Here is a 26,520-nt window from a genome sequence, read left to right as displayed (position 1 = left end):
AAGGTGAATGCACCTATTTGTATGTCGCTCTGGATAAGAGCGTCTGCTAAATGACGTAAATGTAAATTGAAGGCCATTGATTCGCAAGAGCTAATTGAAGGTATGGTTATTACAGGGTCCAGTTAGTCTCCACAGCAGCAGAGGTCAGGATGTAAATCAGAGGTAATGTATATACGGATGTGATGTGGTGGTGTTGAAGGAGTCAGGCGCAGGAGGGTAAATCACAGAAGAACCGGCTTTAATCCGCAAAATACAGGTTTACACAGAACTGCGTCAAACACACTCCAGGGCAAAAAACAGGTGCACTGGAAAATACAAGGCACACGGGAAAATACTCCCGTCGATACAAAATACACGAGCTCCACTAACCTTCACAAAAGCTTAATTAACCTTCACAAATAATCACCCACAAGGACAAGGGGGCAGAGGGAACACTTATACACAGACTAATTAGGGGAATAGAACCAGGTGTGTGTGATAACGAGACAAGACAATTGTGATGATGATTGGGGCGGCAGTGGTTAGTACTCTGGTGACGACGAACGCCGAAGCCTGCCCGAACAAGGAGGGGAGGAGGCAGCCTCGGCCGAAGCCTGCCCGAACAAGGAGGGGAGGAGGCAGCCTCGGCCGAAGTCGTGACAACGGAGCAATCCCTGGTCTCTTTAAAGCTGAACTTATAGATCATCTACCTGATTTCCATATGAACCTAGAGAAGATAACATGGTGTATGTGTTGCACTTTGTTTTAATAGTTGTGAGATTAATTAGAGATGGTGGGGATATTGAGCATCTATGAACTGTCTATAAAGCCTAAATGAAGTGTCTTTGAAGGTCTATAAAGCTTATGTTAGGCTCTACATAGATATATATAGAGGTATGATGGAGAGCCCTTTAACCAGAAGGGTTTTTATAAAATAATCATGTCGGTATGGTTTAATGTGTTATTGTGATCATTATTTCATGAACTATAAAATCTAATTCAAACACAAGTTTTTTGAGAAAAAAAATGATTCATTATGATTTTGGTAATAATAGCATATAACATTTATTTCAGTGATTATTAATCCACATTCTACATTTACGTGAAAATATCAGCCTATTTATTTCCACTAGCGTTTATTAGCCTTCATTCATTGGTCCTAAAAGTTTTGACAGCTAAGTTAAACGCCTGGCATTGAGCCAGGGAACTCTCTTAGTTCATCTTCTGACCACAGATAACTGAGAGGAACCAGTTAACATCTAACTGTTATAATACATTAAGATCTGTACCAACACCAATGAGCCAATGAGACTCACTCATCACAGTTTAATTGAGGACTGATAACAGCCAGTAGAGCCAATGAGACTCACTCATCACAGTTTAATTGAGGCCTGATAAAAGCCAGTAGAGCCAACGAGACTCACTCATTACAGTTTAATTGAGGACTGATAACAGCCAGTAGAGCCAATGAGACTCACTCATTACAGTTTAATTGAGGACTGATAACAGCCAGAAGAGCCAATGAGACTCACTCATCACAGTTTAATTGAGGGCTGATAACAGCCAGTAGAGCCAATGAGACTCACTCATCACAGTTTAATTGAGGACTGATAACAGCCAGTAGAGCCAATGAGACTCACTCATTACAGTTTAATTGAGGACTGATAACAGCCAGAAGAGCCAATGAGACTCACTCATCACAGTTTAATTGAGGGCTGATAACAGCCAGTAGAGCCAATGAGACTCACTCATTACAGTTTAATTGAGGGCTGATAAGATAATGAAATAGTAATTACAGAACCGTTCAGAGTGCATTACTTTCCTCTTATTGAAATATTCCTTTTATGAAAGAGACAGGCTCTGGAGATGCCAACTGTCTTCGGAAACTATTAGGAAGGACAGTAACAGCTACTGGAAGTCATAAGATCCCTCAGTTATTATTTGTGGTTTGAATCATAAAGTCCTTTGCTATACCATTGACTTAGTTCTAATAGTGTTTAAATAGGTGTTTTTGAATCAGCCACATGTTTGTTAGTGCGGTAGATGTGAATGTGAAGAGGATGAGTGTTGATATTCTCTAGACAGTGATTACACTGAACAGCTCCTGGAGGAATGGAGCCTTTAGTTCAGTCATTTCAAACTTCACTGTCTCTGCTGGTCTTCACTCGCCATCTAGTGGTGTAACAATGTGTTACACATCCACTGTTTATTACAAACCTTCCAGGGCTTACACTAGACTAATTACACCCGATTTACTAGATAACAGGAAAATAATCTAATGAATCAATTTCATTCAAATTCCAATTCAAACTCACTCAATTTAAAAAGTCATTAATTTATTTACAAAAAATATATGTAGCTATAAATACAATCTCATATAGTAAACAAAGTCTTTAAGACTACAAATATAAAACCTTTCAATATTGTAGTGTTGGGGGGAAAAAAATCGATAGTTACATATCGGGATAGTATATGTTATTATATGTTTGGACAATGTAAATCGCAATAAAATCACATTATCGAATTGCAATTCTTATATAATGGTGAGAATCACAATACATATCGTATCGGCACCTAAGTATGGTGATAATACTGTATGGTGAGGTCCCTGGTCATTCCCAGCCCTCCAATATTGTACAAAAGAGGAAGGTGTAAAGGTGTTGCTACTATGGCCTTAGACAGCGGTGGGGGGGGGTGTCAGAGGTTAGAGGTCAGAGTACAGAACGATACTTGCAGGCGAACATCACCCAGACAGCACAGGCAGACTCAGGGTACGCAAACACCCGGACACGCACCGCCAGCCTCACGTGGTCCCCACGGCAACACACTATCTCATCACAGAACGGAGACCTGCCCAGACAACAACAGTTACATTTACATTACATTTCATTTGAGTTACAACACCACTTCTGTATCCATGACAACACACACCACTTCTGTATCCATGACAACGCACACCTCTCCTGTTCTTCAGCTCGTAACTTATCTGAACAACTTATAAAACTGTGACGTGTCTATAAGCTGGAAACATTAGGTGTTGCGATGCGTTGCTATAGTAACCTGAGGCAGGTAGCGAAGGCTCTGCGTGCGTTGTGGTGCAGGAAGTGGATGGGGAAACCTTTGAAGGTGTGTCCGTCCGGCACCGCCCTCCGCACAGCGTCCTGGAACTCCTCGTTACCGCAGGAAGTCCCCGTGCAGCGCTCCAACTCGTACGCCGCCAGGGCAGAGGACAGCACGTAAGACAGGTGGTCCTCCCACACCGTGGCCAGGCCCAGGTCCTGGCGAGAGACACACACAGAGAACTACTATAATACAGCTTCTACAAACACAATTGCAAGAGACTTCACATTTTTTTCTCGACTGTCAAGAGGCGGTCGCTAAAATGTTTTCTCGCAAGTTAGGGGGAGGGGCAACAACATGTTGGGCTCCCAAAGGGCTAGGGCCAAGGGCCCACAAAAGGCTAGGGCCAAGGGCCCCCAAAAGGCTAGGGCCAAGGGCCCCCAAAAGGCTAAAGACAAGGGCCCCCAAAAGGCTAGGGACAAGGGCCCCCAAAAGGCTAGGGCCAAGGGCCCCCAAAAAGGCTAAAGACAAGGGCCCCCAAAAGGCTAGGGACAAGGGCCCCCAAAAGGCTAAGGCCGGCTCTGACTGCATGTGTGGGTATGGATGTGTGTACGCAGACCCTAATGATGAGATCAGACCCGCGAGCCACTGCGGCCCATCATGATGAGGTCAGACCCGCAAAACACTGCGGCCCCTAATGATGAGGTCAGACCCGCAAAACACTGCTGCCCCTCATGATGAGGTCAGACCCGCAAAACACTGCGGCCTCTCATGATGAGATCAGATGTTTTGTGGCCCCCACCCCCTTCAAAGTTCCCCACCCCTGCAGCAGATAAACAGATACACAACATGACTATACACAGAGACCATGTTAATATCCTGTACTGTAGATACACAACATGACTATACACATAAAGGCCATGTTAATATCCTGTACTGTAGATACACAACATGACTATACACAGAGACCATGTTAATATCCTGTACTGTAGATACACAACATGATTATACACACAGAGGCCATGTTAATATCCTGTACTGTAGATACACAACATGACTATACACAGAGGCCATGTTAATATCCTGTACTGTAGATACACAACATGACTATACACATAAAGGCCATGTTAATATCCTGTACTGTAGATACACAACATGACTATACACAGAGGCCATGTTAATATCCTGTACTGTAGATACACAACATGACTATACACAGGGGCCATGTTAATATCCTGTACTGTAGATACACAACATGACTATACACATAAAGGCCATGTTAATATCCTGTACTGTAGATCCACAACATGACTATACACATAAAGGCCATGTTAATATCCTGTACTGTAGATACACAACATGACTATACACATAAAGGCCATGTTAATATCCTGTACTGTAGATACACAACATGACTATACACATAAAGGCCATGTTAATATCCTGTACTGTAGATACACAACATGACTATACACAGAGGCCATGTTAATATCCTGTACTGTAGATACACAACATGACTATACACAGAGGCCATGTTAATATCCTGTACTGTAGATACACAACATGACTATACACAGTGACCATGTTAATATCTTGTACTGTAGATACACAACATGACTATACACAGAGGCCATGTTAATATCCTGTACTGTAGATACACAACATGACTATACACATAAAGGCCATGTTAATATCCTGTACTGTAGATACACAACATGACTATACACATAAAGGCCATGTTAATATCCTGTACTGTAGATACACAACATGACTATACACATAAAGGCCATGTTAATATCCTGTACTGTAGATACACAACATGACTATACACATAAAGGCCATGTTAATATCCTGTACTGTAGATACACAACATGACTATACACATAAAGGCCATGTTAATATCCTGTACTGTAGATACACAACATGACTATACACAGAGGCCATGTTAATATCCTGTACTGTAGATACACAACATGACTATACAGAGGCCATGTTAATATCCTGTACTGTAGATACACAACATGACTATACACAGAGGCCATGTTAATATCCTGTAGTGTAGATACACAACATGACTATACACAGAGGCCATGTTAATATCCTGTAGTGTAGATACACAACATGACTATACACACAGAGGCCATGTTAATATCCTGTACTGTTGATACACAACATGACTATACACATAAAGGCCATGTTAATATCCTGTACTGTAGATACACAACATGACTATGCACAGAGGCCATGTTAATATCCTGTACTGTAGATACACAACATGACTATACACATAAAGGCCATGTTAATATCCTGTACTGTAGATACACAACATGACTATACACATAAAGGCCATGTTAATATCCTGTACTGTAGATACACAACATGACTATACACATAAAGGCCATGTTAATATCCTGTACAGTAGATACACAACATGACTATACACATAAAGGCCATGTTAATATCCTGTACTGTAGATACACAACATGACTATACACAGAGGCCATGTTAATATCCTGTACTGTAGATACACAACATGACTATACACAGAGGCCATGTTAATATCCTGTAGTGTAGATACACAACATGACTATACACAGAGACCATGTTAATATCCTGTACTGTAGATACACAACATGACTATACACACAGAGGCCATGTTAATATCCTGTACTGTTGATACACAACATGACTATACACATAAAGGCCATGTTAATATCCTGTACTGTAGATACACAACATGACTATACACATAAAGGCCATGTTAATATCCTGTACTGTAGATATACAACATGACTATACACATGAAGGCCATGTTAATATCCTGTACTGTAGATACACAACATGACTATACACATAAAGGCCATGTTAATATCCTGTACTGTAGATACACAACATGACTATACACAGAGGCCATGTTAATATCCTGTACTGTAGATACACAACATGACAATACACAGAGGGCATGTTAATATCCTGTACTGTAGATACACAACATGACTATGCACAGAGGCCATGTTAATATCCTGTACTGTAGATACACAACATGACTATACACATAAAGGCCATGTTAATATCCAGTACTGTAGATACACAACATGACTATACACATAAAGGCCATGTTAATATCCTGTACTGTAGATACACAACATGACTACACACATAAAGGCCATGTTAATATCCAGTACTGTAGATACAAAACATGACTATACACAGAGGCCATGTTAATATCCTGTACTGTAGATACACAACATGACTATACACATAAAGGCCATGTTAATATCCTGTACTGTAGATACACAACATGACTATACACATAAAGGCCATGTTAATATCCTGTACTGTAGATACACAACATGACTATACACAGAGGCCATGTTAATATCCTGTACTGTAGATACACAACATGACTATACACATAGAGACCATGTTAATATCCTGTACTGTAGATACACAACATGACTATGCACAGAGGCCATGTTAATATCCTGTACTGTAGATACACAACATGACTATACACAGAGGCCATGTTAATATCCAGTACTGTAGATACACAACATGACTATACACAGAGACCATGTTAATGTCCTGTACTGTAGATACACAACATGACTATACACACAGAGGCCATGTTAATATCCTGTACTGTAGATACACAACATGACTATACACAGAGGCCATGTTAATATCCTGTACTGTAGATACACAACATGACTATACACATAAAGGCCATGTTAATATCCTGTACTGTAGATACACAACATGACTATACACATAAAGGCCATGTTAATATCCTGTACTGTAGATACACAACATGACTATACACATAAAGGCCATGTTAATATCCTGTACTGTAGATACACAACATGACTATACACAGAGGCCATGTTAATATCCTGTACTGTAGATACACAACATGACTATACACACAGAGGCCATGTTAATATCCTGTACTGTTGATACACAACATGACTATGCACAGAGGCCATGTTAATATCCTGTACTGTAGATACACAACATGACTATACACATAAAGGCCATGTTAATATCCTGTACTGTAGATACACAACATGACTATACACATAAAGGCCATGTTAATATCCTGTACTGTAGATACACAACATGACTATACACATAAAGGCCATGTTAATATCCAGTACTGTAGATACACAACATGACTATACACAGAGACCATGTTAATATCCTGTACTGTAGATACACAACATGATTATACACACAGAGGCCATGTTAATATCCTGTACTGTAGATACACAACATGACAATACACAGAGGCCATGTTAATATCCGGTACTGTAGATACACAACATGACTATACACATAAAGGCCATGTTAATATCCTGTACTGTAGATACACAACATGACTATACACAGAGGCCATGTTAATATCCTGTACTGTAGATACACAACATGACTATACACACAGAGGCCATGTTAATATCCTGTACTGTTGATACACAACATGACTATGCACAGAGGCCATGTTAATATCCTGTACTGTAGATACACAACATGACTATACACATAAAGGCCATGTTAATATCCAGTACTGTAGATACACAACATGACTATACACATAAAGGCCATGTTAATATCCTGTACTGTAGATACACAACATGACTATACACATAAAGGCCATGTTAATATCCAGTACTGTAGATACACAACATGACTATACACAGAGACCATGTTAATATCCTGTACTGTAGATACACAACATGATTATACACACAGAGGCCATGTTAATATCCTGTACTGTAGATACACAACATGACTATACACAGAGGCCATGTTAATATCCTGTACTGTAGATACACCATGACTATACACAGACCATGTTAATATCCTGTACTGTAGATACACAACATGACTATACACAGAGGCCATGTTAATATCCTGTACTGTAGATACACAACATGACTATACACAGAGCTTAATAAAGGCCATGTTAATATCCTGTACTGTAGATACACAACATGACTATACACATAAAGGCCATGTTAATACCCTGTACTGTAGATACACAACATGACTATACACATCAAGGCCATGTTAATATCCTGTACTGTAGATACACAACATGACTATACACATAAAGGCCATGTTAATATCCTGTACTGTAGATACACAACATGACTATACACAGAGGCCATGTTAATATCCTGTACTGTAGATACACAACATGACTATACACACAGAGGCCATGTTAATATCCTGTACTGTTGATACACAACATGACTATGCACAGAGGCCATGTTAATATCCTGTACTGTAGATACACAACATGACTATACACATAAAGGCCATGTTAATATCCAGTACTGTAGATACACAACATGACTATACACATAAAGGCCATGTTAATATCCTGTACTGTAGATACACAACATGACTATGCACATAAAGGCCATGTTAATATCCAGTACTGTAGATACACAACATGACTATACACAGAGACCATGTTAATATCCTGTACTGTAGATACACAACATGATTATACACACAGAGGCCATGTTAATATCCTGTACTGTAGATACACAACATGACTATACACAGAGGCCATGTTAATATCCTGTACTGTAGATACACAACATGACTATACACAGAGACCATGTTAATGTCCTGTACTGTAGATACACAACATGACTATACACACAGAGGCCATGTTAATATCCTGTACTGTAGATACACAACATGACTATACACAGAGGCCATGTTAATATCCTGTACTGTAGATACACAACATGACTATACACATAAAGGCCATGTTAATATCCTGTACTGTAGATACACAACATGACTATACACATAAAGGCCATGTTAATATCCTGTACTGTAGATACACAACATGACTATACACATAAAGGCCATGTTAATATCCTGTACTGTAGATACACAACATGACTATACACATAGAGGCCATGTTAATATCCTGTACTGTAGATACACAACATGACTATACACACAGAGGCCATGTTAATATCCTGTACTGTAGATACACAACATGACTATACACATAAAGGCCATGTTAATATCCTGTACTGTAGATACACAACATGACTATACACAGAGGCCATGTTAATATCCTGTACTGTAGATACACAACATGACTATACACATAAAGGCCATGTTAATATCCTGTACTGTAGATACACAACATGACTATACACATAAAGGCCATGTTAATATCCTGTACTGTAGATACAACATGACTATACACAGAGACCATGTTAATATCCTGTACTGTAGATACACAACATGACTATACACATAGAGGCCATGTTAATATCCTGTACTGTAGATACGCAACATGACTATACACATAAAGGCCATGTTAATATCCTGTACTGTAGATACACAACATGACTATACACATAAAGACCATGTTAATATCCTGTACTGTTGATACACAACATGACTATGCACAGAGGCCATGTTAATATCCTGTACTGTAGATACACAACATGACTATACACATAAATGCCATGTTAATATCCTGTACTGTAGATACACAACATGACTATACACATAAAGGCCATGTTAATATCCTGTACTGTAGATACACAACATGACTATACACATAGAGGCCATGTTAATATCCTGTACTGTAGATACACAACATGAATATACACATAAAGGCCATGTTAATATCCTGTACTGTAGATCCAAAACATGACTATACACAGAGGCCATGTTAATATCCTGTACTGTAGATCCACAACATGACTATACACATAAAGGCCATGTTAATATCCTGTACTGTAGATACACAACATGACTATACACATAAAGGCCATGTTAATATCCTGTACTGTAGATACACAACATGACTATACACATAAAGGCCATGTTAATATCCTGTACTGTAGATACACAACATGACTATACACATAAAGGCCATGTTAATATCCTGTACTGTAGATACACAACATGACTATACACAGAGGCCATGTTAATATCCTGTACTGTAGATACACAACATGACTATACACAGAGGCCATGTTAATATCCTGTACTGTAGATACACAACATGACTATACACATAGTGACCATGTTAATATCTTGTACTGTAGATACACAACATGACTATACACAGAGGTCATGTTAATATCCTGTACTGTAGATACACAACATGACTATACACATAAAGGCCATGTTAATATCCTGTACTGTAGATACACAACATGACTATACACATAAAGGCCATGTTAATATCCTGTACTGTAGATACACAACATGACTATACACATAAAGGCCATGTTAATATCCTGTACTGTAGATACACAACATGACTATACACATAAAGGCCATGTTAATATCCTGTACTGTAGATACACAACATGACTATACACATAAAGGCCATGTTAATATCCTGTACTGTAGATACACAACATGACTATACACATAAAGGCCATGTTAATATCCTGTACTGTAGATACACAACATGACTATACACATAAAGGCCATGTTAATATCCTGTACTGTAGATACACAACATGACTATACACAGAGGCCATGTTAATATCCTGTACTGTAGATACACAACATGACTATACACAGAGGCCATGTTAATATCCTGTACTGTAGATACACAACATGACTATACACAGAGGCCATGTTAATATCCTGTAGTGTAGATACACAACATGACTATACACACAGAGGCCATGTTAATATCCTGTACTGTTGATACACAACATGACTATACACATAAAGGCCATGTTAATATCCTGTACTGTAGATACACAACATGACTATGCACAGAGGCCATGTTAATATCCTGTACTGTAGATACACAACATGACTATACACATAAAGGCCATGTTAATATCCTGTACTGTAGATACACAACATGACTATACACATAGAGGCCATGTTAATATCCTGTACTGTAGATACACAACATGAATATACACATAAAGGCCATGTTAATATCCTGTACTGTAGATCCACAACATGACTATACACAGAGGCCATGTTAATATCCTGTACTGTAGATCCACAACATGACTATACACATAAAGGCCATGTTAATATCCTGTACTGTAGATACACAACATGACTATACACAGAGGCCATGTTAATATCCTGAACTGTAGATACACAACATGACTATACACATAAAGGCCATGTTAATATCCTGTACTGTAGATCCACAACATGACTATACACAGAGGCCATGTTAATATCCTGTACTGTAGATACACAACATGACTATACACACAGAGGCCATGTTAATATCCTGTACTGTAGATACACAACATGACTATACACAGAGGCCATGTTAATATCCTGTACTGTAGATACACAACATGACTATACACATAAAGGCCATGTTAATATCCTGTACTGTAGATACACAACATGACTATACACAGAGACCATGTTAATGTCCTGTACTGTAGATACACAACATGACTATACACACAGAGGCCATGTTAATATCCTGTACTGTAGATACACAACATGACTATACACAGAGGCCATGTTAATATCCTGTACTGTAGATACACAACATGACTATACACATAAAGGCCATGTTAATATCCTGTACTGTAGATACACAACATGACTATACACATAAAGGCCATGTTAATATCCTGTACTGTAGATACACAACATGACTATACACATAAAGGCCATGTTAATATCCTGTACTGTAGATACACAACATGACTATACACAGAGGCCATGTTAATATCTTGTACTGTAGATACACAACACAACATGGCTGACAGATATGGGCTCTGACAGGTGTTTCAGTTTTAACTAAGCCAACCTGTAAGCTGTGTTTCTACTCTCACCTTCCTGTGTTCCACCACCAGGTACCTCAGCTCCAGTTCCAGCTGGTTGGAGGCAGCACTGGGCTCCAGGGAGGGACCACAGAGAGGAGGTAGAGGGGGCAGAGAGGTGGTGCTGCCTGGGGAGCACACTGAGCCAACAGCCTCCTCACTCATAGCCTTCCACTGGGACTGGTTGTGGAAGTCAAACACGCAGAGTTCCACGGCGTCCGACGGCTGGCAGTTGGCCAGGAAGGCCTTGTGGTTGAACACACAGCCGATGGTCCTGTAGGGATAGGAGGGGCGGGGCTGGGGGGCCAGGGGAGGGGCATCTGGGTCAATGGCCTGGTGGAGGTACCTAAAACAACATGGTTGAACAGATATAATAATAATAATAATAATAATAATAATAATATGCCATTTAGCAGACGCTTTTATCCAAAGCGACTTACAGTCATGCGTGCATACATTTTTGTGTATGGGTGGTCCCGGGGATCGAACCCACTACCTTGGCGTTACAAGCGCCGTGCTCTACCAGCTGAGCTACAAGATAGAAAAATATTGTGTAGAACAGACATGCCACTGACGTATAGACTAGAGGAAGGGATCATGACAGGTCTATTCACAACATTGCTGCACCCTGGTGAAGGGGACTCAGTTAACCCATTAGAAACTCTCAGCCAGAGAGACAGAGGACAAATTGTTGCAGGTGTGTTAAGCCCAGTTCACATCTAAAACACCAGACGCGTTTATGCAGTTATGCAATTTGTTTGATCTGAACAGTCTAGTTTTAGATCATCTCATGTTGGCTGCAAATCTTAGCTAAAAACTTGCTACTTCCTTTAGCCAATCAGAGAACAGTGCGCTGACGTTCTGTGTTCAGCCAAGCAGCTAATTAGTTAGTCAAGCAGACAGCGATCTAGCTGTTTTATTGCAGTAACAGCTAGATTAGCTTGTTGATATTTCTCTGACGAGTCGTCATGTTTCTGGTGCATGTATTTCATGAAAGTTGTTTGCTACAACACCTAGCTGCTGCTACAACACCTAGCTGCTGCTACAACACCTAGCCGCTGCTACAACACCTAGCCGCTGCTACAACACCTAGCCGCTGCTACAACACCTAGCCGCTGCTACACACCTAGCCGCTGCTACAACACCTAGCCGCTGCTACAACACCTAGCCGCTGCTACAACACCTAGCCGCTGCTACAACACCTAGCCGCTGCTACAACACCTAGCCGCTGCTACAACACCTAGCCGCTGCTACAACACCTAGCCGCTGCTACACACCTAGCCGCTGCTACAACACCTAGCCGCTGCTACAACACCTAGCCGCTGCTACAACACCTAGCCGCTGCTACAACACCTAGCCGCTGCTACAACACCTAGCCGCTGCTACAACACCTAGCCGCTGCTACAACACCTAGCCGCTGCTACAACACCCTAGCCGCTGCTACACACCTAGCCGCTGCTACACACCCTAGCCGCTGCTACAACACCTAGCCGCTGCTACAACACCTAGCCGCTGCTACAACACCCTAGCTGCACAACCCCGCTGCTACAACACCTAGCCGCTGCTACAACACCTAGCCGCTGCTACAACACCTAGCCGCTGCTACAACACCTAGCCGCTGCTACAACACCTAGCCGCTGCTACAACACCTAGCTGCAACAAGTGGCAACTTTGTTTCAAAGAAATCATGTCATTGTAAAGAGGCAGCGTTACAGTGGAAACGGTCTGAACTGTGTCTGGTCAATTTTAATTTTAATTTTAATCCCCCCCCAATTTCAATCTTGTCTCATCGCTGCAACTACCCAACGGGCTCGGGAGGCGAAAGTCGAGTCATGTGTCCTCTGAAACATGACCCGCCAAACCGCACTTCTTAACACCCGCCCGCTTAACCCGGAAGCCAGCTGCACCAATGTGTCAGAGGAAACACTGTTCAACTGACGAACGAAGTCAGCCTGCAGGCACCCGGCCTGCCACAAGGAGTCGCTAGAGCATGATGAGCCAATTGTGCGCTGCCCTATGGGATTCACGGTCACAGCCGGGTGTGACACAGCCTGGGATCGAACCCGGGCCTGTAGTGATGCCTCAAGCACTGCGATGAAGTGACTTAGACAGCTGCGCCACTCGGGAGGCCCCGTCTCTGGTCTTTAGACCGTCTGCTCTACAACACAACATTCTGAAACAGTCTAGTTCTGTCTGATCTCATGTCGGCTGTTGAATCTGAACCAGGCTTTAGTCTCACCTGTGTGCGGTCAGGCTCTCCCAGAAGGTGATGGTACTGTCAGTGCCCCTGGTCATCACCCAGGTGTGTGCCAAGCCCTTGGTCTTAGTGCCAACACACACGTAGGCATCCAGGCCAAACCCCAGCAGCAGACTGCACAGCAGGGTGGCATGGTCCTCACAGTCGCCCTGGAAACACACAACCAATCAGATCAGAGAGATGTCACAGTCTCCCTGGAAACACCAAAAACACCATGTCTCAGTCTGGCCTCATTTCCTAACCCAGAGTTTCCCAAACTCGGTCCTCTGGACCCCAAGGAGTGCATGTTTAGTTTTTTGCCCTAGCTTTGATCATTTCAATCTGCTGTGTACTGTTAGGGCAGAAACCAAAACATGCACCCCTTGGGGTCGCGAGGGCCGAGTTTGAGAAACGCTGTCCTAACCCTAACTCTAACCCATAGGGCTGGTCATCATATCTCAGTCTGGTCTCAGTTCCTAACCCTAACTCTAACCCATAAGGATGGTCATCATGTCACAGTCTGGTCTCAGTTCCTAACCCTAACTCTAACCCATAAGGATGGTCATCATGTCACAGTCTGGTCTCAGTTCCTAACCCTAACTCTAACCCATAGGGCGGTCATCATGTCTCAGTCTGGTCTCAGTTCCTAACCCTAACTCTAACCCATAGGGCTGGTCATCATGTCTCAGTCTGGTCTCAGTTCCTAACCCTAACTCTAACCCATAAGGATGGTCATCATGTCTCAGTCTGGTCTCAGTTCCTAACCCTAACTCTAACCCATAGGGCTGGTCATCATGTCACAGTCTGGTCTCAGTTCCTAACCCTAACTCTAACCCATAGGGCGGTCATCATGTCTCAGTCTGGTCTCAGTTCCTAACCCTAACTCTAACCCATAGGGCGGTCATCATGTCTCAGTCTGGTCTCAGTTCCTAACCCTAACTCTAACCCATAAGGATGGTCATCATGTCACAGTCTGGTCTCAGTTCCTAACCCTAACTCTAACCCATAAGGATGGTCATCATGTCACAGTCTGGTCTCAGTTCCTAACCCTAACTCTAACCCATAGGGCTGGTCATCATGTCTCAGTCTGGTCTCAGTTCCTAACCCTAACTCTAACCCATAGGGCGGTCATCATGTCTCAGTCTGGTCTCAGTTCCTAACCCTAACTCTAACCCATAGGGCTGGTCATCATGTCTCAGTCTGGTCTCAGTTCCTAACCCTAACTCTAACCCATAGGGCTGGTCATCATGTCTCAGTCTGGTCTCAGTTCCTAACCCTAACTCTAACCCATAAGGATGGTCATCATGTCACAGTCTGGTCTCAGTTCCTAACCCTAACTCTAACCCATAAGGATGGTCATCATGTCACAGTCTGGTCTCAGTTCCTAACCCTAACTCTAACCCATAGGGCGGTCATCATGTCTCAGTCTGGTCTCAGTTCCTAACCCTAACTCTAACCCATAAGGATGGTCATCATGTCTCAGTCTGGTCTCAGTTCCTAACCCTAACTCTAATCCATAAGGATGGTCATCATGTCTCAGTCTGGTCTCAGTTCCTAACCCTAACTCTAATCCATAAGGATGGTCATCATGTCTCAGTCTGGTCTCAGTTCCTAACTCTAACCCATAGAGCTGGTCATCATGTCTCAGTCTGGTCTCAGTTCCTAACTCTAACCCATAGAGCTGGTCATCATGTCTCAGTCAGGGGAGGGGAGGGGAGAGGAGGAGGAGAGGAGGGGAGGGGAGAGGAGGGGAGGGGAGAGGAGAAGAGGGGAGAGGAGAGGGGAGAGGAGGAGGAGAGGCATTTATTCATTCTGCTGCACTGGGGGAAAATCCCAGATCCGTCCATCAGGATAAAAACACATATTCTCATAATAGACAGTTTAACAGTTTTATAAATCAATTATTGTCCAATTCCACCACTGAGGATTACAACAGAGAGAGAGAGATAAGTTGTCAGAGGTTAAAGACTTAATAGTATTACAGCTGTCTAAATGGTTATGGCTGTGTGTGTTGTGAGGGGAGAGGAGGAGAGGGGAGGGGAGAGGAGGAGGAGAGGAGGAGGAGAGAGGAGGAGGGGAGGAGGGGAGGGGAGAGGAGGAGAGGAAGAGGAGAGGAGGAGGGGTGAGAGGAGAGGAGGGGAGAGGTGGGGAGGAGAGGAGAAGAGAAGAGAAGAGAGGAGAGGAGAGAGAGGAGAGGAGAGGAGAGGAGAGGAGAGGGAGAGGAGAGGGAGAGGAGAGGAGAGGAGAGGAGAGGAGAGGAGAGGAGGAGGGAGAGGAGAGGAGAGGAGAGGAGAGGAGAGGAGAGGGAGAGGAGGGAGGGAGGGGAGAGGGAGGAGGAGAGGAGAGGAGGGGGAGAGGAGAGGAGGAGGAGTGGAGGGGAGAGGAGGAGGAGAGGAGGGGAGGGGAGAGGTGGGGAGGGGAGTGGAGGAGAGGAGAGAGGAGGAGAGGGGAGAGGAGGAGGAGAGGCATTTATTCATTCTGCTGCACTGGGGGAAAATCCCAGAACTGTCCATCAGGATAAAAACACATCTTCTCATAATAGACAGTTTAAATAACAGTTTTATAAATCAATTATTGTACAATTCCACCACTGAGGATTACAACAGAGAGAGAGAGATAAGTTGTCAGAGGTTAAAGACTTAATAGTATTACAACTGTCTAAATGGTTATGGCTGTGTGTTGTGTGGTTTTTGAGCAGGCCTTGCCTAGTCTTTTTCAACAGCCACAGTGTCTACAACACATGCAGTATAAACAGTGTGGTACAGAACAGAGCCAGTCCTTACCTTGCCTCTACAGAGGAAGGCGAGGAGAGAGCACCACTGCTCCTGTTTGCCCCCTCCTCCTCCCCCCACCACAGGGGCTTTCTCCAGGCCCAGAAGGCTAACGAAGCGAGCTGCCTGACGGGGACTCTCCAGGAGACGACCAGCACGCAGGACACGCACGTAGGAACACACCGGCCTGTTGACGCCGTTCTCATCCTGCAAGCAAGACAGCAGAGTTCAAATACAGCAGAGTTCAAATACAGCACAGCTAACACACACCCAGCTAACACACACCCAGCTAACACACACATCACAGCTAACACACACCCAGCTAACACACATCACAGCTAACACACACCCAGCTAACACATATCACTGCTAACACACACCCAGCTAACACACATCACAGCTAACACACACCCAGCTAACACACATCACAGCTAACACACACCCAGCTAACACACAGCACAGCTAACACACAGCACAGCTAACACACAGCACAGCTAACGCACATCACAGCTAACACACACCCAGCTAACACACACCCAGCTAACACACACCCAGCTAACACACAGCACAGCTAACACACAGCACAGCTAACACACATCACAGCTAACACACACCCAACTAACACACACCCAGCTAACACACACCCAGCTAACACACAGCACAGCTAACACACAGCACAGCTAACACACACCCAGCTAACACACATCACAGCTAACACACACCCAAGCTAACACACACCCAGCTAACTCGGCCCATTACAAACTCGACACCATTCTCATCCTAAAAACACACACAACAATGGTTTTTAATATTATTAAACACTAATACATCAGTATTATATTAATACACAAGTATTACAACAAAAGCAAACATTGTGAGGACCTGTGCAAAGATCTTGACCAGTTTGGCTTGGTTTGACTGTCTGATCTCTAGAAACTCTCTCCACCACTGTTTAGCATAGAAGAGAAACAACCTCTCCTTCTCCGCTGTCTTCTGGCGCTCCAGGGATTGCTGCAAATAATAACAATCATTATAAATGGCTGCCTCTTAGGAAGGAACGATACAAATGTTAGTGAATCATAGCATGACAACGTGACAGAGCATAGTAGCATAGCATAGCGTGACCAGTCTCTGACCTGTGTGGTGATGATGTCAGGTGACAGGGCCTCTGTCAGAGGAGGATAGAGTTCCAGACTCACATTGAGAACACCAGCTGATACCTTAAATTCACTACCTACAGTTAGGACAGAGCAGACATCAGATACACATACTGAACACATGGGTAGGGATGGGGAAAAAATGACTAAATACTATTACAACATACCATAAAGACCAATGTATCAAAATAAACTACGAAATAAATACTTGTATTTTGAAATGTATTTAATGAAAATACATGTATTTAGTATTTTTAAAATACAGAGATACATTTGCAAGTAGCCAGCCGAACAGCAACAACATTGTCAGTAACGGTGACAGAAACGTTTTATTGTGGTATGATGTCGTTTATCCATCTTAGTAGAATGCACTGACTGGAAGTCACTCTGGATAACACTGTCCGCTAAATGACCAAATGTAAATGTATATGTGAAAATGAACACACCAAAATGAACTGCAAAGCAAACTGGGTATTATTAGCGGCCCTGTTTCAGGGTCATGCCTAGATGGGTTACAGCTTAACCTGATTATCCTAACCTGCTACGTTAATTATCCTAACCTGCTGTGTAAGCTCTCCTACACCTGCTAGAAAAAGTCAATTTTGACAAAAGCTGTACCCCTTCTAGACAAAACCTTGTTTCGGGGCAGAGCTCATTAGAATAATACTCAGCATGCTTTGCAATTGTCAATTTTTACATACACATTTAGTTAATTTAGCAGGCACTCTTATCACACCATAGTGCCATCAGACTTCTAATACAAATGCAGGGTGAAAGGGAGCCACAAAATGGTGAACCGCTATAAACAATGGTATAGAAAAGTAATTAGTAAATACAAATTACAGCTCTGGAAAGTATCTTGCTACAAACACATTGGAGTGTAGTTCAGCCCAGTGTGATACAAATGACTAAATACTCAAAAGTTATTGAAATACTGCCCATCTCTGCACATGGTCAACTAGCTGGTAGCCTAAAATCACTACCTGTTATGACAGAACAGAAACACATACACTCACTACCGACAGTCAGGACAGAACAGAAACACCTACACTCACTACCAACAGTCAGGACAGAACAGAAACACCTACACTCACTACCTGGAGATAGGACAGAACAGAAACACCTACACTCCCTACCGACAGTAAGGACAGAACAGAAACACCTACACTCACTACCGACAGTTAGGACAGAACAAAAACACCTACACTCCCTACCGACAGTAAGGACAGAACAGAAACACCTACACTCACTACAGACAGTAAGGACAGAACAGAAACACCTACACTCACTACAGACAGTAAGGACAGAACAGAAACACCTACACTCACTACCGACAGTTAGGACAGAACAGAAACACCTACACTCACTACCGACAGTTAGGACAGAACAGAAACACCTACACTCACTACCGACAGTTAGGACAGAACAAAAACACCTACACTCCCTACCGACAGTAAGGACAGAACAGAAACACCTACACTCACTACAGACAGTAAGGACAGAACAGAAACACCTACACTCACTACCGACAGTTAGGACAGAACAAAAACACCTACACTCCCTACCGACAGTAAGGACAGAACAGAAACACCTACACTCACTACAGACAGTAAGGACAGAACAGAAACACCTACACTCACTACCGACAGTTAGGACAGAACAGAAACACCTACACTCACTACCGACAGTTAGGACAGAACAGAAACACCTACACTCACTACAGACAGTAAGGACAGAACAGAAACACCTACACTCACTACCTGGAGTTAGGATAGAACAGTACACATACACTCACTACCGACAGTTATGACAGAACAGAAACACCTACACTCACTACCGACAGTTAGGACAGAACAGAAACACCTACACTCACTACCGACAGTTAGGACAGAACAGAAACACCTACACTCACTACCGACAGTTAGGACAGAACAGAAACACCTACACTCACTACCGACAGTTAGGACAGAACAGAAACACCTACACTCACTACCGACAGTTAGGACAGAACAGAAACACCTACACTCCCTACCGACAGTAAGGACAGAACAGAAACACCTACACTCACTACAGACAGAACAGAAACACCTACACTCACTACCTGGAGTTAGGACAGAACAGAAACACCTACACTCACTACCGACAGTTAGGACAGAACAGAAACACCTACACTCACTACCGACAGTTAGGACAGAACAGAAACACCTACACTCACTACCGACAGTTAGGACAGAACAGAAACACCTACACTCACTACCGACAGTTAGGACAGAACAGAAACACCTACACTCACTACCGACAGTTAGGACAGAACAGAAACACCTACACTCACTACTGACAGTAAGGACAGAACAGAAACACCTACACTCACTACCGACAGTTAGGACAGAACAGAAACACCTACACTCACTACCTGACAGAACACAGCAGACAGAATTTTTCCCTCTTTTATCTTAACTTTCTATGTATTTTACTGGGTGTTAATCAGGCAAATGAATAGAAAATGCAGGTTACTTTCCTTCAGAAAATGTAACCTCAAATAGTTCAACCCCAGGGTCCTTACCGACTCCAAGCAGCTCTACAGCAATGCTGGTCTTCCCAGAGGGAGAGGAGAGGACGGTCCTCCAGTCCAGGAAGTAAGAGGAGACCAGGGTGGTCTCACTGGACGTGTCTCTCTTTATCAACACCAGGTGGACTGGGTCACAGATAGACAACATCGTGGTGGCATCCGCCATCTTACTGCCATCACCTGTAAGACACAGAGAAAAAGGAAAGTCATGACCAAGAAGCCTGTTCAGAGATGATCAATTGATACTTTTAATTTTTTTGGTATTTTACCCCCTTTTTCTCCGCAATTTTGATCTTGTATCATCACTGCAACTCCCCAACGGGCTCGGGAGGCGAAGGTCGAGTCATGCGTCCTCCGAAACATGACCCGCCAAATCGCGCTTCTTAACACCCACCCGCTTAACCCGGAAGCCAGCCGCACCAATTTGTCGGAGGAAACACCGTTCAACTGATGACCGAGGTCAGCCTGCAGGGGTGAACCCGGGTCTGTAGTGGCGCCTCTAGTACTGCGATGCAGTGCCTTAGACCGCTGCGCCACTCGGGAGGCCCCAATACTTTTGTTGTCCGAGAGTAAGCTCAATCTAGGCCTGTAAAACTGGCCATAAAATATAAATCCACTATTGTACAACGAGGATCAATGAGAGAAGCTAAATTAAAGGAGGCAATGTTGTTACTATCCAAAGTTAACACTTGTGGAACAACAGACAGGTGAGGTAAACAGGTCAACTAGTAAACAGGACTACTTTACAACGGGGATCAAAGATAAATGGTAAATTAAAGGAGGCAATGTTGTCTACAGTAAACCGTTTGTGTAATATCAGGCAGTCAGGAAGTAAACCAGTCTGTACCCAGTCCCTCTCTGTGTATCTCCAGCAAGAAGCCCTCCTGTAGGTCTGGCTCACAGGCACAGGGGACAGGCTTGGAGCGGAAGCGCTGGTTCCTGAAGTGCAGGTAGAGGGTGAAGGTGGAGCAGACCTGCCCAGGTAGGGGCTCTGGCTCCTGGAGGTGCTCTAGAAAGGCCTTACCCCCCAGGACCTGGAGGTACAGGTACCTCCTCGCTGGGTCCATGTTGACTGGGAGGACAGAAATAGAATCATTTGACACTGAACAGTAGTAAGGGTACTTTAGGTGCTACAGGAGACTGCTCGTTCAATCTCCCCGCTAACAGCTTTTCTTACTTTTCTTGAGCTTTGTCAGGTCCTTGTCAATATAGTGAGTTGCAGGCTTTGGAGTGCTCTGGAGTCCTAACTCTGTGTCAGGCACTTCCTATCAAAACAGTGTCAACGTTAAAAAGAAAGGTACGGAAGTCCAGAGGAGGACATATGAAAAAATAGATTATGTCGAGATCACAACTTATTTATGTCATGATCACTACATAACAAAAGTTGTTTTGTTGAAATCACGAGATAAACTCTATAAATAGGAGTGGACGTATTGATGATAGATTGCCAGTATGGCTGAGGCGGCAGAGCCCACGGTGGATCAGTGCATACGTTTTTATTGACTGATACACTAAGGGATGGTACATTTCATGCTGACATCATGCTTTCATTTGTGTTTGGAGCTCCTTATCAGTTTATAAGTTAGAATGTTAGCAAGCTAAATGTCCCTTTAGAGCTCATGGGGCATCTATGCCCTCATGGGGTTATTTACGCCCTTAACTATGCCTGACAGGCAGCACTGTCTCCCAGGCTGTGTGCCACCCCCGAGACCACAGCCAATCGCATACAAGCAACAATGTAGCTAACTTGGCTAGTCTTGTGAGCGAGCGAGCTAGCTAGCTAGCTAGCAAGGTAGTCTTGTTAGCTAGCTAGCTTGTTATCTGTGCTGGTTGTTAGCTTGCATAACTGATATGTGTATAATTGTAAGGGACACTGCATGTTTTATGGATAATATTTAAATGTACAGAGTGGGTGAGCTCCATTCCTGACAGGCTGATCAGATTCAATAGCAGCCTCAGAGCTAGATCAGATTCAATAGCAGCCTCAGAGCTAGATCAGATTCAATAGCAGCCTCAGAGCTAGATCAGATTCAATAGCAGCCTCAGAGCTAGATCAGATTCAAAAGCAGCCTCAGAGCTAGATCAGATTCAATAGCAGCCTCAGAGCTAGATCAGATTCAATAGCAGCTTGAAAGGCTCCTTGCAGACAACCTACAGGCAGCATCCTGATTTATCAGCCTCTGAGGCTGCTATTGAATCTGATCAGCCTGCCAGGAATAGAGCACAACTACTCTGGATTATATGCATCAACCTATAAAGCACTGACAGCTAATCTGCCTGCAAGGAGCTTTACCCATGAAACAGCCTATAAGGCAGCATCCTGATTTATCAGCCTTTGAGGCTGAAATTGAATCTGATCAGCCTGTCAGGAATGGAGTTCACCCACTGTAAATGTAAATATTATCCACAAAGCATGAAGTGTCCATTATAATTAAACACATATCAGTTATGGAAGCTAACAACCAGCACAGATAACTTTCCAGTAAGACTACCTAGCTAACTGGCTCACAAGACTTGCCAAGTTAGCTGCGTTGTTCCTTGCATGCAATTGGCTGTGGTCTTTGGGGCGGCACACAGCCTGGGAGACAGTGCTGCCTGTCAGGCATTGTGCAGGGCTTAAATGCCCCACGAGCGCATTGCGATCAATACAGCCACAGGGCTCCTTGATGAGGTGGTTATCGTGCATGGTGCATCTGAACAAATGATTGGATGATGCGTGGTACTTCCAATTATCTTGTGATCTCAATAAAACAACTTTTGTTATGTAGCGATCATGAGATAAGTCGTGATCTCGACATAACAAGGGAATTATTTTGTGTATTCATGTCCTCTCTGGACTTCTGTAGAAAGGTGCATTCAACCTCCAATAATAATGTGTAGTCTGAACAGAAGATTCTCCATAACTCACCTTAGAGAAATGTAGATCCTTCATGACATCGTCTACGATTCCCCTGCGTTGCAGAGCCCTGAGGAAGTCCTCCTCAGAGAGAGAGCCATGTCCAGGGTCCAGATCCTCTCTCACTGTCTCTGCCAACACATCCCTGATCTTCTCATGGATGTTTATCTGACAAAACACACCTTATTACTCACAAAATCTCAGAACAGAATGGTTCAAGCCCCACTCTGGCTGTTCTCCCTCAATGGCTTAGTGGCATAAGTGGGATAATCCAACAGTCTCTCAGGCCTTTAACTAGAAGTGTTTCCCTGTACATAGCTAGCTATGTCTATTCATGTGTTAGCTAATGTTCTCTATCAGTAAGAGAAAGTCGTAGTACCAACTCCAAGTAGCTTGCTCCATTGTATTGAACACATAGCTATCAGATTGGTAATGTATTAATCTTGAAAATAGCTTTTATTAATTGTTTTATGCTTAGGTTGCTAGCTACCTTGATCAGATGGTTGTGTATGATCTGCTTCAGTTCAGAAGCTTTCTCCGGTGGCAGAGACATCTTGGCAGATTTCCACCCGCGTTTTGCCTGTTTTCCTAAATGAACACTACACTAGACGTGTGGTAAGAAGTGCTATATGTAAATGGTTTATAGTTTTCTTATCTTATTTGCCTGAATAACACGAAGGATCAGAAATTCCATCTGCAAAACTTAAATCCCAGACCTCCACAACAATAACAACGGTCAGTTTAAACTGTGTGGCGGAAAGGAAAGCGGGAATGTGCCTTCATCATTGCCTGAAGTGGTTAGTCTAATAAAAGTCTTAAATAAACGACAAAACCATTCCATTAAATAACAATAATCACACGAAGTATTACATAAAACCATCACTTTGAAAACGGAGTCTTGTTTTAAGTGTATTTGCTTTCTTTTCATTAAATATTTTACATTTCTATTAATTGTCAGCGATAAACTACTCGGTTATAGGACCCACAAGGACCAGTTTGTAGTTTGAGAACTGATTGTAGTTTTCTCAGATATACTTTTCAGGAGATGTGAAACGTTGCCCATGCGTCGTCGATGCATTCTTGGCGATCCTGGAACAAGGACAGTTACCACAGCCACAAAGTCATAAACCCGGCCTATTTCTTCAATTTCTCTTCTTGAAATTTGATTTGAACCCTAACCGCTAACCACACTACTAACCTTATGCCTAACCTTCAATTAAGACCAAAAAACAAATGTTAGTTTTCACGAATCTAGCCAATTCTGATTTTGGGGCTGTGGTAACTAGTGGAAACCAGAGAGCACTCTTTCAATGAGTGAACGGGTCAATGAGTGAATGGGTGGTAAGCCGAAAGCAACCGACTGAAAACGAAAGTCGGGGGAGGTGTATCTGCAACAGGTGAAAGTCTCACACTAATATGGTTTTTCGACAGCAAGTCTCAGATCAACATGGCACTGTTGCCATTGTTTATGAACGTTTATAAATAAACATAGCTCCAACCCCCATATCACACCCTCACAAATTGAAATCATATGTGTGTACATTATACAATCAATCAGTGAGAGAGAGCCTCAAATATCACATTTATTTGTATTACTTCACTGTACATGAATCGTGGCAAAGTTGATCCCTTACAAAAATGTACAATGGTAGTACAATGAAAAAAATATACCATGGTACTATTATGTTTTTTGGGTCACTGCCATGGCAAGAAAATACCATGGTACTGGTGCAAATACCACAGTATATTCCTGCCATGGTAGTGACCAAAAAAACATGATACTTTTTTCATGGTATTAGCTACCATGGTAAAAATGAACCATGGTAATACAATGAAAAAAATACCATGGTTTTGTACTAGCATCATGCAGTGAAATAAGCATGGTAGTTGTTTACAAGGTATTATGATGGTCTGTGTCAAAAAACGTAGTAATTTATTGTACTCACATAATGCAACACGGACTACTCGCTCTGCAATGGCAAAGTGTAGGCCTAGTACCCTCTTAAACCTCTTTAACTCATAGTGAAAAACCACAACACACATGGTCTAGTAGTGTAGTGTACTCTCTTAAACCTCTTTAACTCATAGTGAAAAACCACAACACACATGGTCTAGTAGTGTAGTGTACCCTCTTCAACCTTGGGACCTGGATAGGGTATGGTGAGAAGAATGAAGGGAGTCTGAAACCTTGAAGATTTAAAATAGTTTATCTGGTGCTTCTCTCCTCAATACAGTTTTCAGTTGGCTCTCTCTTATTCAACTGACTTCGCTACTCATATACAATTATAAATAGCCAACATACTAAAAACAATGTATTAAAAGGTATACATCATCATCTTATTACATTTACATTTTAGTCATTTAGCAGACGCTCTTATCCAGAGCGACTTACAGTTAGTGAGTGCATACATTTAAAAAAACAATTATACTGGAATCGAACCCACAACCCTGGCGTTGCAAATGCCATGCTCTACCAACTGAGCTACATCCCTGCCGGCCATTCCCTCCCCTACCCTGGACGACGCTGGGCCAATTGTGCGCCGCCCAATGGGTCTCCCGGTCGCGGCCGGCTACTGGATTCGAACCAGGATCTCTAGTGGCACAGCTAGCACTGCGATGCAGAGCCTTAGACCACTGCGCCACTCGGGATCTCATAGATACATTTTCATCGTGTAATTATCAACATATCCCTAAAAACAGCAAGTTACAATGTTTCCCATTGTTTACACTGTGTGCGAACGAACGATCGTTGGTCCTGTTGCCATGACTACGACAGGCTCGCTTGACTGGCGCTAACTTTAGCCGACCTTAGCTTCTATGCTAACGGACCTTTAACAGATAAATTAAACTATCAAAATATCATCCAAAAAATGGTTTATACCTTTACACTCTCCGCTTCTTGGCGTTTCATATCATATCATATGCTTTATAAACTCGCTCACACCGGCATGATAACGTTTAAAATATTTTGTTTATCTGGTTCTTCTCTCCTCAGTTTTCAGTTGTCTCTCTCATTCAACAGACTCACTGACTAGTCAAAGATTA

At 42.8% G+C, this 26,520-nt stretch overlaps 1 protein-coding gene across 2 annotated transcripts; it reads right to left on the bottom strand.

The window, feature by feature from the left end:
• Positions 1 to 578: 578 nt before the first annotated feature.
• On the bottom strand, positions 579 to 25,450 carry LOC121575669 (centrosomal protein of 76 kDa). 2 transcript variants are annotated; one of them, XM_041888921.2, is made up of 12 exons: positions 23,966 to 24,226; positions 23,488 to 23,643; positions 21,757 to 21,844; positions 21,427 to 21,651; positions 20,574 to 20,759; positions 17,990 to 18,087; positions 17,736 to 17,864; positions 16,866 to 17,060; positions 14,086 to 14,252; positions 11,859 to 12,192; positions 3,040 to 3,257; positions 579 to 2,829 (listed from the first exon to the last, which is right to left on the bottom strand). In XM_041888921.2, exons 1-12 carry the CDS (start codon positions 24,026 to 24,028, stop codon positions 2,691 to 2,693), a joined length of 1,998 nt encoding a protein of 665 aa, XP_041744855.2. In that variant the 5' UTR covers positions 24,029 to 24,226; the 3' UTR covers positions 579 to 2,690. The 2 variants fall into 2 exon arrangements, with proteins under 2 accessions (XP_041744855.2, XP_045082082.1); XM_045226147.1 differs by lacking the exons at positions 23,488 to 23,643; positions 23,966 to 24,226 and adding an exon at positions 25,422 to 25,450.
• Between the last annotated feature and the right edge of the window lie 1,070 nt (positions 25,451 to 26,520).

Source organism: Coregonus clupeaformis, chromosome 17, assembly GCF_020615455.1.
Source record: "Coregonus clupeaformis isolate EN_2021a chromosome 17, ASM2061545v1, whole genome shotgun sequence".
Classification (NCBI taxonomy): domain Eukaryota; kingdom Metazoa; phylum Chordata; class Actinopteri; order Salmoniformes; family Salmonidae; genus Coregonus; species Coregonus clupeaformis.
Note: the sequence above shows the minus strand (reverse complement) of the source record. Positions and strands in the feature narration are given on the sequence as shown.